Source organism: Sinocyclocheilus anshuiensis, unplaced genomic scaffold, assembly GCF_001515605.1.
Source record: "Sinocyclocheilus anshuiensis isolate Anshui unplaced genomic scaffold, SAMN03320099.WGS_v1.1 scaffold1680, whole genome shotgun sequence".
Classification (NCBI taxonomy): Eukaryota; Metazoa; Chordata; class Actinopteri; order Cypriniformes; family Cyprinidae; genus Sinocyclocheilus; species Sinocyclocheilus anshuiensis.
This window is the reverse complement of record NW_015558569.1, coordinates 25,460-38,049: the sequence shown is the minus strand read 5'-3', so window position 1 is coordinate 38,049 and position 12,590 is coordinate 25,460. Positions and strand designations below refer to the sequence as shown.

General features: G+C 44.1%; 3 protein-coding genes and 1 long non-coding RNA gene across 4 annotated transcripts in view; 1 reads left to right on the top strand and 3 right to left on the bottom strand.

Moving 5' to 3' along the window:
• On the top strand, positions 1–8,770 carry LOC107679564 (uncharacterized). The gene is made up of 5 exons (XR_001633066.1): positions 1–25; positions 121–184; positions 268–362; positions 447–615; positions 8,730–8,770. It is a non-coding gene; the product is annotated as an uncharacterized LOC107679564 (long non-coding RNA).
• LOC107679563 (ribonucleases P/MRP protein subunit POP1-like) lies at positions 903–2,037 on the bottom strand. The gene is made up of 2 exons (XM_016475150.1): positions 1,654–2,037; positions 903–1,576 (listed from the first exon to the last, which is right to left on the bottom strand). The coding sequence occupies exons 1-2, from the start codon at positions 1,773–1,775 to the stop codon at positions 1,348–1,350; spliced, it is 351 nt and encodes a 116-aa protein (XP_016330636.1). The 5' UTR covers positions 1,776–2,037; the 3' UTR covers positions 903–1,347.
• Positions 5,589–6,551, bottom strand: LOC107679562 (ribonucleases P/MRP protein subunit POP1-like). Its single transcript, XM_016475149.1, has 3 exons — positions 6,470–6,551; positions 6,272–6,376; positions 5,589–5,808 (listed from the first exon to the last, which is right to left on the bottom strand). The coding sequence occupies exons 1-3, from the start codon at positions 6,543–6,545 to the stop codon at positions 5,621–5,623; spliced, it is 369 nt and encodes a 122-aa protein (XP_016330635.1). The 5' UTR covers positions 6,546–6,551; the 3' UTR covers positions 5,589–5,620.
• Positions 8,771–9,100: 330 nt separating the features above from the next.
• The window catches only part of LOC107679566 (fibrous sheath CABYR-binding protein-like), a 6,043-nt gene continuing 2,553 nt past the window's right edge, over positions 9,101–12,590 (bottom strand). The window contains exons 2-4 of the mRNA XM_016475151.1: positions 11,491–12,051; positions 11,005–11,355; positions 9,101–9,727 (exon numbers count right to left, since the gene is read on the bottom strand). Of these exons, the coding sequence (XP_016330637.1) occupies positions 9,678–9,727; positions 11,005–11,355; positions 11,491–12,051 (962 nt within the window). The 3' untranslated portion in view covers positions 9,101–9,677. The remainder of the gene's footprint in view (positions 9,728–11,004; positions 11,356–11,490; positions 12,052–12,590) is intronic.

Here is a 12,590-nt window from a genome sequence, read left to right as displayed (position 1 = left end):
TTCACCGCGAGCGCCGTCGTAGCTGGTCAGTCGTTTAAATGTGTTTTGCTGAATAAAGACCAGTTGCTTTTCCTTCCTGGAAACACAAAACTGCTTAACAGAATATTTTTGTATTTCTAGGCATTTTATTTTATGAAGAATTTTATGGTTTATCTTTGATATACATCATCATGTTTGTGATCGGGTGAGCATTTCTCAAAGATTAATATAATTTAGAACAATATTTGCCTGTGTGTTTGCGGTTTAAGATGTGTGTGTGTCACTCAGGTGTCTGCTGGCGTTTACTGGAGTGTTTCTAATCGCGAGAGCTCGTCCCAGAATCAAGATGGACCGCGTGTTCATTTCAATGGGCCAGATTCCAGGTATCCCGATAACTCCTGACAGCGGCCCAGCGATCGAGCCGTCAAACGCTCAGGATATAATGGGACTGTGTTTGTGTATTTCAGGCAAAAGCTGTACGGATAAAGTGCAGCCGCAATCAGACGACAGTAAATATGGAAAACTGGCGTCTAAACTCACGTGTAACAGCGGGATTCAGGACGAGCCGTAGACGGAGTGCCCCCTGCAGGAGGAACAGAGAACCACACTAACACTCGTGTGTGTGTGTGTGTGTGTGTGTGTGTGTGTCAGGAAAGAGCTTTAATTTGCTCCAATTATTAATCTACTGGAAGATGCAGGAGCAGAAAGTAAAACACTGATGCTGGGTTAATAATACAGAAAAATACACAATCTGCACAGACTGATGCAGCAGCGTGAGATACAGAGTTTGAAACTCAGTATTTAAACTAAATAAAAATGAGTAAATCAAATATCCCTCTCAAATTCCATAAAAAAAGACACAAATTTCAACAAGATGAAGGGCTTCTCTCAATATATATATATATATATATATATAAAAAAACACCTGAAAAGTTTTAGCACATGCTCTCCTGTATATTGAGTCTGTGAGGTGCGACACGCATCGGTCTGTGATCAAACAGCAGCCTAATGAGAACAGAAGTCACGCTGAGCACAGACTGCTTCACACGTCGCTGCTGATGCTCCAGCTGCAGCCAGAGAGAAGTCTCCCAGCGTCAGCCGGCTGCAGTGGGGCAGAACGCGGGGCACGCTCCTCACATCGCCCCGTTTGAGCTGCTCTCTGAGCCCAGGATCCTGCGGCCCACTGCTGTGTGCGTCCTGAAGCAGCCGCTGGAGGTCAGAGGTCGTCGGGACACACACCATCGCATGCAGCGCCGGCTGGCCTTTGCTCAACAGATGCAGACGCACCCACACCAGACTCCACCCACATTCCCGCCATAGCTCCGCAGCCGCCACAGGGGTCAAAGGTGAGGAGCGCCGACAGCGCCTTCAGACTCCTGCAGACACAGAGACGATCGTGTGACACAGCGATCGATCGTCTCTGTGAGTGGTGTAGCATGTGACTGACCTCAGAACAGTGAAGGGTCCAGTTCTGCAGCCGCTAGCCGTCTCTGTGCTCACTAGCTCCTCCCACTCCTCCGTCAGCTGTTGCCAGGGGCAACGGAACGGCTCCAAGCAGCCGTGTTTGATGTAGTTGGTGCGTTTGGATGGAGGACGTCTGAAAGCAGCGAAGTGATTTTCTATTTCATCATGACAGAGACATAAAACGTAAGATTTCTTCAGCACAGCACTCACCTTTTGAACTTTTCTAGAAGCTCCGCCTCCTGCTCTGATTGGAAGCGCTGTCCTGCAGGGCTGTCTGGGTAATCGTGAGGGAAGTGAGGCTGCCCCATAAACGGGGAGTGTTTGACACTCATGTGGAGGCCAACAACACCTACAAAACACACCCCTTGTCCAAATACCCACACTTGCGGTCTTGGCCACTTGAGAGCGCGTGCGCGCGACAGGAAGTAAGTGTGCAAGTCTGTCCCATGTCTTCAAAATGCCAAAGTGCAGTGCCCTTAATGGATACTAAATCCACACTATCTCGAATACCACTCCAGAGCGCTATTCAAGGCTAAGTGTATCCCATCATGCATCATGTTCTGGAAATAAATCGTGAGACTTTTTGCCGAGATCTCGCGAGAGGTCACGGAAACCTTTCCAATGTAAGTTAAATATTAATATAATAATTAGATATTACAAATAATTTGGTAGAAAAACAGTGTTTTTACTTTTATTGGTGCAAAGATGAGTTGTGGTGATATTTATTTTGTACAACATTTGCAACTGCAACTTTTTATCATTTAATTAGAAGCACCACAAATTAAAATGATGTCATGTTATAGGGACTACTGAACAGACTTTAGAAGTTGATTTTAAAATGCAAAGTATTTCAAATTAAAATAAATTAAAGCTGTGTAAACACTTGCATTTTTACAACACTATAAGTGTGTCCCATCAGGTAATGAAAAGTTCGACACACACTTGTGGTCTTCACACCCACTTGAAGACTTCGGCCAAATACAGGAAATACGTCATTTAAGTAATCAAGTGGTCGGTCAAGTGCAAAGACTGCAAGTGTGGGTATTTGGACAAAGCCACACTTATGAGCGTCTGATGTATGAAGTGAAGTAACGGAGCGCAAGGCGGCAGAAACATCTATCCGTGAGGTTCCTGGAGAAATACAAGGTTAATTACGCGTCGCCTGTGACTCCAGTGAAGGTGCATCTTGTTTTCAGAGTGACTGATGTGGAAAGCTTTGAAACACAGATGTGATTAGTTCTGTATGTCAGTAACTAACAGCAGCGTTATTCTGCAGTGGAAGCTCTTGAGTGTCATCTCAACCCACTGATCAGTCCATCTCAAACGGTCCAGTGAGGCTGCTTGACCAATTTTTAAGCTTCCTCTTTTTTTTGTGATTACGTCTATGTATTGGTTTTACAAAATCATTTTTAAATGTAATTTTTCAAGGCTCCTGCTTGAAAACCAAGTCATTCATAAATATAATTAATGTAAAATACTGTTTGCTATGCTTAAATAACATATGTTCATTTTTCAAATACAAATAAAGCAGGCTTATCTCTCTGATTTCTACTAGTTGTGTAACCAGTAGTATCTCAAACTCAACATTTTTACAGCAGGTTTATATATTCCTATCCAGTGCTAGGGTTGTGACGGTGAGGAAATTTTCCCACCGGTTAATTGACGTGTGACAACACCAGTAATACCGGTATCACTGCGGGGGCGTTCCCTCTTTTCCTCGCTTTCCTTCCCTTTTAAATAGCTTGTAAAAGCTGCATGTGCATTTTACTTTCACTTTCAAATAGCGGCAATTCGGAGTAAAGCAATTGTTCGTTTTTAGTTCGTTTGAATTTTCCCTCTTTTCCTCGCTTTCCATCGCTTTTAAATAGGTTAAAAGCGCCGTGCTCATTTTACTTTCACTTTTGAATTAGCGGCAGTTCGCCGTCAATTGCTTGAATGCAACAACAAAATACAACGTCAAACTCACTTTAGCGTATATATAAAACATAGAACTTTTATTAACAAAACAAATAAAAATACACCATGCTATACACACACAGAGACACACACACACACACACACACACACACACACACACTCTGAGCGTGAAAACAATCACAGTGTGAACAGTCCTGATGTGTTTGACTCTGGTGTATTGAGACAGTGCTGTGTGTGTGAGAAGAGACAGAGTCTCAGGCCCTGCCAGGATTCGAACCTGGCTCATCTGCATGGAGACGCAGCATCTCCCTGAGCTCAGGGTCAAACACACACACACACACACACTCCTGCGTGACGCAGCGGATTCATGTGTACCTGCGCTCTGCTGCAGGTCAGGTACAGATTTACCACGTTTCTGAGATAAAGTGAGTCTGGGATCATCTACAGTCAGTCCCAACACACTGGGAGCTCTGCTGTCGAACACACTCCTGTAAAACACACACACACACACACACACACTGAGTTATTCAAACAAAGACACACCACAAGACATCTTCTGTCTCCACATAAAGCAGCACTGGTGTCATCAGTAGGAGGAATATGTCTGTCTGCTGCTGATGGACGCTCACACCGGCCTCATCTGCGCTGCGATTGGACGCCTCCGTCTCCTACAGACACCAGAGTGAATCATCAGCGCACCAATGACAGCGCGAGCGTGATGTCATCAGCAGTCTCTCACCTCACTGGCTGGATGGAGTGTGTCTGTGAGCACCGTGTGGGCCAGCGGACCAATCAGACGATAGCGCACGATCTCCATGGTCAGGTCACTACACAGGATATAAGGAAAGATCACATTTCACAGCTATACCTAACCCTGAGCAAACACATGCTTTACAGTAACATCTGATCATTGGAGCTAATTCAGCACATACAGCATCACAACTCAAAACACAAGAGACATCAGTGCAGGACCAAAACGGCCAGTGCAGTGCTGAGAAACACTGCTGCTTTAGATGACTAATGATGAGGACGTGCACTGACGCGAAGCAGGTCAGTGTGTTTATGGCACCTGACGGTGATGGCCGTGTCAGGGGACCTCGTCCCGTCCACCAAGAGCCTTTTGGAGGGTTGCTCAGCGTCTCCTTCGTCTCTCTTCCTCTCTGAAGACGGCTCCACGGCGGGACGAGACTCCTCCGAGACGGACACGACACACCAGCTGCAGCTCCGACAGCATGTCCTGCCACACACACACACGCCCATTATACATACAAATATATATATATATATAACAAATTTCATTACGACAAAATACAAGCTATAAACAACATCCAGTGGCATCACATGAGAAACCACACGCTTGTAACATGTTGGTCGAGCATTTGCATCTGAGTCTGTTTCTGGCCTCAGTGTTTGACCTGTTTAAGGGCCGTTTGGATCCAGATCCACAGCTGTCTGTCTGAGGCGTCAGGGACCCGGGGCCTCCACAGGAAGTCAGCAGGACCCAGAGAGCCTTGAGGAAACTGATCCGCTTTGTACAGATGAACGCTGCCCTGACGAGCACCTGAGAGACACGACGCCGCTGCGAATGTGGTCTGTTTTTCATCTGTCTGCTGTTCTTCTGCGGTCTGTTTTTCATCAGACATGCTGATGGCAGTGCATTTAAACAAATAACAAATTCTGACTGCTCCATCTCTGATGATTGTGCCAATGTAGTTTACAATCAGTGATTAAAAAACACACACACACTTTCAATTAAATATAATATTTTTGTTTGATATTGGCAGCTGTTTGGTGATATATTACATGTTAAAATGTATTTTTTGGACCAATTTTAAAGTTTTATTAAATTTTTGTTCCTGAAATCCACTGTTCTGCTGGGATCAGAATAATCCTGTTTTTTTAATCAACAGTATCCCAATCTTACTAAAACACTTTGAACAACACAAACTGAGGATTTAATCCAGATCAAAACCAAGATTGGATTTTGTGATCTAATCTGAATTCAGAATCCTTTTTTTGTTTTGAACAACCCATTTTCAAGATTTGATCCAATCCGATCAGATTACTTTTGCACAACTGGCCCCTGGGGTTTAACCGCAATGGTATGAAGCTACAACAATAGATTTAGTGTGGAAAGAACACTAAAATAATGGCTTTAATGAATAATTTGTTCTCTTCCAGGTCAGTTACGAGAGCACTCGTGAGGAGGAGTATTAATGACCGATCCTGTGATGGATGCGAGCCTGTGTCGTGTGTTCAGTCAGCTTCTGCTGGACTCCGGTGGGTTTCTCAGCACCAGGCTCAGCAGTCTCTTGGTGCTGGGGCTCAGGGCTCGTCTGCGCATGTGCTTCGGCAGAGCGGTGGAGGTGTGGCAGCTGCCTGCAGGGTTACTGACGGCCTTCAGCACAGCGTTCACTTCAGCGGCGCGCGCTTTAGCGAAGGACGAGGCTGCAGGGAGGAAGGAACTTCAAACACTTCGCTTCATTAGGGTTAGTTCACAAAAATGATTTACATTTTGCACTATATTCATTTATGCTACACATTTCATCAGTTCTTGTATTTGCCGCTGCAAGCCTTTCTTTCTTCCACAGAACATAACAGAATCACGCAGATCTTTCCCACACAGCTCAACAGGATCAGACTGAATTTCAGCTCGTTGTTCTCGATGTTCCACCGTTTTCAGATCGCATTAACGTCTGAGTGCAGTCAAATATGTGTGTCATAATTAGCTTGACATCAACTATGCAAACAACATTCTGGTTCAGGTGTGTCTCAAAACTGAACATCACACACAAGCCAGAATTTTTTTTTGTCATTTTGTGGTGTTTGACAAACTCTGGTCACTGCTAAACATCTCATCACAGAGTTTTTCTTTTTTTTTATTGAACTATTCTTTAGTTATGAATGTTACCTGTGATGTATTTGGGCAGATCTTGACTGTAACTGTGACCCCCAGGCTGATGACCTCTGACCCAGCCGCATGCCTGTGACCCCTGACCTCTCCCGGTACCGCGACCTGTGGACGATGAGCATTCAATCAATAACACAAACGATATGTGATCAAATACAACGATATGTGCTGAATGAAGCCTTTATCAGCACTGGTCACCTGAGCTCGTGTAAATGACGTTTCTCGGCTGATTCTTCATCTTTTTTTCTCTCATTCTGTCTTTTGCTCCAGTCATCTGAAACAGTTTCACTGGAATCAACTGCAGTGACTCCACCATATGTACATTACAGGCCATAGCATAGAGAAATGATTACACACACACACACACACACACACACACACACACTAGAGAGGGAGAGACATGTACAGCACAGAACAACAATTTACACATATAGTGTGCAGAACAAGCTCTACACACACACACACACACACACACACTAATCACATGGAGCTACACAAAAGGTGAAATATTGATCTATTTTCCTCTCCAGCGTGTATGCTAGTGTACTGTATGCTAGTGTACTGTGTGCTAGTCTACTGTGTGCTAGTCTACTGTGTGCTAGTGTACCTTATGTTGTTAGTGTAGTGCACCATATACTAGTCTAGTATACTGCAGATTTTGTCATGCAAATACAGCTGACTCTGTATTCTTCCTTATTTTACAGTCACTTTGGATAAAGGTTTGATTTAAATCAGTGTCAAGTATAAAGAGTGCTGTCGTCACAATCTTCACACAACATGAATGTCGTAAAATCAGACTTCATTCAAAAAGGTAAAAAAAGGTAAACCTGTCATTAACATCTATTAACATGACCACAAATGAAATGAGGAACTGGGAGTGAAATCATACTGTTTACCTTAAATCGTTGCTGTATTCTAGTAATGGGACGGATGATACCGAGGCTCCGACGCAGTTTTCAAAGCACTATTGTATCACACACTGCCGATGCTTGTATCGACATGACAACACCACGTGATTGATGACGTTTGAAGCTTCGAACCTCATGCCGTATCCGAAGATCGGGACAGCTGGTCTGAAAAAACTGGTGCTTCACGATCCCACCTGATGCATAACAGCATTATTCAGTCACTTTGAGGGCTGTCAGTAGGACATTTAATCCTGTTTATAACTGGGGTCTCAGAGATCCCGAGCACAACATAAGGGTATACAAAATATTTTTTTTTCAGCTACCCACGTCAATTATTAATTATGATCACGTTTGTGTATTTTATATTATTGATCGATATGTGAATCCGTTGACCAAGCTATACATGACACGAGTTGTGGTCTCATTGGCACAAATTAATTTAGATGAGATTATATCAGATTGATCCCAGACTGTTTGCACTCTTGAATGTCAGACTTCCGAAACTTTTGGTCACGTGCTTTTCAAACCATCCACTGCTCCGCGAGGATGTCAGAAATGGTGGAGAAAACAAAGTCCGACCAGCAGATGTCGCTAATGCACACTGTGTTAAAAGCTTCGAGGAATGAACCGTTTTTCGGCACAATTTCATGAAAGCCTCAAACGCTTCAGAAAGCCTCAGTTTCCCATCACTTCTGTTTTCTGCCTATAGACCCGTGATGTTTTTGGTCGTGACAGTGATCTCACCGCAGATGTTTGCTTCTATTTCATTCTGCTCCCTGATCTTACCAGCGAAACAACACTCGCCTCGAAACTCAGTTAATCGGCTAAATGAACCTGGTCGGGTTAATTTGCTCTCAACACTTCGTACGGAAGTCTCCTGCGGCTCACGCTCTCACTGACAGCACACGTGCTCAGCCTGCGCTGATTTCCGGTTTAAAGGATGATGGGAAATGTAGTTCTTCAGCACTAACTAATCACTAATCGGTTGTTGAAATCATATACATAATGCAAAATGAATAAAAATAAACACTTAATATGAGAGACAAATGAAGGTATAGAGGAATTTTACAGCAGTTTCTTTGAAATCTTTGCTGGACTTGAGAAATCCATCTTACACTATGAAAACCTCCAGCAGAAGGCTATGTCATTAACAGCATTTCTCTTTTTTAATTGAGACAGCCATTCTTAATAATCAAGAGGCTATTATAATAATTATACTTATTAGTTTTTTAACTTATATGCAAGCATTTGTGCACTGAGTCTGCAATATATCGCACTATATCTGAGCATTTCCCCTCTAGTTACAGTTTAACGAGCAGAAGTGTAAATGTATGTAATAACTTACTATAATAAAATATTTACCTACTATTTTAATTCTTTAATATTTATTTTAATTCTAGGCCTATTGGGATTTGCCAGCAATATAATTTAGTTGTTTCCTCCAGATGCAGCAGATTCCTTTAAAATCCAAACACATGCAGCACGGATGAACTGCAGAAACTACATTGCCTCTAGGAGTGTGTGTGTGTGTGTGTGTGTGTGTGTGTGAGGTGTGTGTGTGTGTGAGAGAGTGTGTGTGTGTGTGTGAGAGAGAGTCTGTGTGTGTGAGAGAGAGTGTGTGTGTGTGCGTGTGTTTGAGTGTTTGTGTGTGTGTGTGCGAGTGAAGGTGTGTGTGTGTGTGTGTGATACAGTCGAGTCGACTAAGTTCTGTGTGGCTCTCACTGGTTTTACTGTGAGATCAGCTGCAATGTTCTCCAGTATTTAAGACCCCAGACAACCACACGCTGATTATAAAAGAGAAATCACTACAAAATGATTTTATTAGTAATGGTAACTGTATTTATTCTGTGCACATATAAATGTAAAAAAGACATACAGGAGATGTGCAGAGATCATGTCAGTTCATTAAAAGCTTGGTTGGTTTTTTACAAAGAGCTCAACTTTCATGTCTTCACACTGATATGATTTGCTGAGTAACTGCTTTCCTTCCAGTGTCACAGATCATCAGATGAGGTTTATTAGTGCTCTGGAATCACCACAAACTATACTAAAATAACCCAACAACATACACTACTGATTAATATACTACCGTTTGCCTGTCTGTCATTGATTAATGCAAGTAAAGAGTCAAACTGCTTTGCATCTGCAGTCTGAGGAGCAACATGCACTAAATACATAAGAGACGAAGCCCTTCGGTCTCATTAAAAGACACATTATTAAGCATAATTTGGTTGATTCACAGTTATTAGAGCTTTGGCTCATGTTTGTTCAGGTGAGTTAATATTGCTGTTGTGTTTGACTCAGTTGGAGATTAGGACATGATGCTGTGATTTCGTCCCACGCTCGGCCGGACACCCACGGGACCCGCGCTCTCAGAGGCATTTCTGTGGCTTTTAACAACAATTCTAATGATGCTAACGCTACTTAGATACACTAATTTATGTACAAACCCTCACGTCTCTGAGATAAAAGGCACGTCTCACAGCGTCACACTGACATCAATCTTCAGGTTCTGTGGATTTCAGCAGATCAGCTCCATCTTCACCGACTACGGAAAAACAAAAACAAAAGTTATCATGAAAGCTTGTGTTTATTTCATTCAAACAAAACAGTATCATGATATACAAATGAGAGCCACAAAACTCCCTTCTGTAATAAGAAAACCGCTTCTATACCATATTAATGATTTTACATATGCTCATGATTCACACAAGAGATGTATTTTCTCATTCATCTCCAGATATTTTTAGCAGAAATCATTGGCTGCAGTATAGTTTGAGGGTTTGACCTCTGACCCCTGCGAACACACACAAGAAACGTGCTGCTGATATTTCTGTCTGTGAACAGCACAGTATTCGTCTGTGAATTCATCAGCACATGAGCTGCAGAAACCATTCAGATCATGGCATGCTTTGCTGTTTTATACTTGTTTGCCTTTATTTTATATTATATTCTCATAAACTGGAATATAAATATGCACCATACTGCATCTCTGGGACACTACATGTGTTCTGAATGGTCAATAATCTTCAGATCTTCAGTCAGATCTTTAAGAAGTCGGTGACATTCGCCTGTCCATCTCTGTAAATAAACCTGCTACACTGACCCTACCTCGTGTTTCACAGAGACGCTTGGTCTGAGAGCTTTAGCTGCACTAGGCTTGTTGTCCTACATGTCGTGTTTGTCAGGATGTGTGCGAGCGTTAAAATGCTGATGCTGAATAAATCAGAGAAAAGCACATTGAATTCAGAGTCTCACTCTCACACATGCCTGCACATTCGTTCATTCGCTCGTATTTTAAATAAATGGTTGTATCAGAATATAAGTATCAATACTGATTATCATTACAGCTTGTATTAAGCAGTACTGTGGCATGGCCCAGCGCCGTGTGTCACGAACCGCTGCCGTCATCGCAGGACATGCGAGCGCTCATCTGACATAATCTGAGGCAACAGAGTACAAGATTATTGTGGCTTTTGGCTCGACACAAAGAGCGACGAAGCGTCAGCAAGAGGCTGTTGTGCATAGTGCAGATGTGAAGAAAACGGTGACATGTTCTGTGTCTAGACTTTGTCTTTGTCTAGACTGCAGTGAACTCTACTCAACAATCTCTGTTCTGTTACCCAGCACTGGTTATGCACTGCCTTACTACAGTATGTGTAGTGACCAGAGCTTTATTTTACTGCTCAAGCATCCTGTAATCTGAGGCTTTGATCTAAAGTGATCAGAAACATAATTTAAAACAGAGCTTGTTGCTGCTGCAGATGTAATCAGTGCTCATTTCTGGATTTCTAGAGCTGATCTGCCCATGTTCCCATGCGTTACCCTCTGGAGCGTCTGCGCAGGTCGCGTTCTCCTCTGCAGACTGTGTGATCGCTGCTGCCTCCGCCGAGGGTTCTGGAGCTGGGCTTGGTTCCTCAACCGTGGGCTCTGGAGCCGGAGCTGATTCTGGAGCTGGGCTCGGTTCCACTGCAGCTGGTTCTGGAGACACAGTCAGTTCCTCAGCCGAGGGTTCTGGAGCTGAACTCGGTTCCTCAGCCGAGGTTTCTGGAGCCAGAGCTGATTCTGGAGCTGGGCTCGGTTCCACTGCAGCTGGTTCTGGAGCTGAACCCGGTTCCTCAGCCGAGGGTTCTGGAGCTGAACTCGGTTCCTCAGCCGAGGGTTCTGGAGCCGGAGCTGATTCTGGAGCTGGGCTCGGTTCCACTGCAGCTGGTTCTGGAGACACACTCGGTTCCTCAGCCGAGGGTTCTGGAGCCAGAACTGATTCTGGAGCTGGGCTCGGTTCCACTGCAGCTGGTTCTGGAGACACACTCGGTTCCTCAGCCGAGGGTTCTGGAGCCAGAACTGATTCTGGAGCTGGGCTCGGTTCCACTGCAGCTGGTTCTGGAGACACAGTCGGTTCCTCAGCAGGAGCTGGTTCTGCACTCGGGACAGGCTCAGACACAGTGAGTTCTGGAGCAGGGCTTCGCTCCACTGGACCTGGTTCTTGAGCTGCGGTTGGCTTCGCTTCAGGAGCTGTGTCTGCTTGCTCCAGTGTGGGCTCCGAGCTCGTGTCTGATGGGGCCTCTAGAGCTTCTGTTAGCTCAGCTGGCTTGGGTTCTGGAGTGCTGGTGAGATCTGACGCAGGTTCCACAGCTAGAGAGGGTTCTGCAGGCGTGGAGTCAGTGGGTTCTGAAGCAGTGGGAACATCAGCTGCATCTCTCTCCTCTAGAGGAGCATCACTAGCGCTGACCGCTGTCTGCTCTGCTTCTGAGGCCTCCACCGTCTCGTCCGGTCCGGGACCCAGCTCATCCGGCAGAGTGCTTTGAACTGGCAGCTGCATCTGATCCGAGACGGTCTCGCTGTCTTCTGCTACAAGCCCATTACGAGAGACTGGCAAAAAACACAAGCAGAGAGGAAATAAAGTTTATTTACATGCATTACACATGCAAACATAACTGTCTGTCATCAGAATAAATTATTTCTTTTGGTTTCTCATAAATAAGCTAAAGAGTTCTCCGTCTCCTTGACCTACTCTGTAAATTGTGCCTAAAGCAGTATCTTAAAAGAAATAAGCTCAGGCCATAAGCTGAAGATGCTTCTTAACCAAATTATTCATTTTTTCATCAAACCCCTGAGTAACTATAGACGTGCTTTTCTTCATACAGGCAGCAAAAATCATATCAGAGTTAAATCCATTGTTTGTAGTCTGTACAGCAAAATGCTAAGCACATCCCAGATATTTTTTTTCCCTTGAAAAATGTTTCAGTTTGATTGGAGGATTTTTTAGCATTCTGGTCACGACATGAGTTTATGTCAAGCAGAAGTGCAGCTGTGTGTAATTCACCATCTACACACACACACACACACTCACTCACTCACTCACACACTCACAGAGAGAGACAGACACACACACACTCACTCACTCACTC

Coding starts and splice junctions, on each gene's coding strand:
- LOC107679563 (XM_016475150.1), bottom strand. CDS start 1,775: ATGAGTGTCAAACACTCCCCGTTTATGGGGCAGCCTCACTTCCCTCAC. Junction 1,577..1,653: donor CTTCTAGAAAAGTTCAAAAG/GTGAGTGCTGTG, acceptor CGCTGCTTTCAG/ACGTCCTCCATCCAAACGCA.
- LOC107679562 (XM_016475149.1), bottom strand. CDS start 6,545: ATGACTGGAGCAAAAGACAGAATGAGAGAAAAAAAGATGAAGAATCAG. Junction 6,377..6,469: donor CGTCATTTACACGAGCTCAG/GTGACCAGTGCT, acceptor CATCGTCCACAG/GTCGCGGTACCGGGAGAGGT. Junction 5,809..6,271: donor TCTGCCCAAATACATCACAG/GTAACATTCATA, acceptor TCCTCCCTGCAG/CCTCGTCCTTCGCTAAAGCG.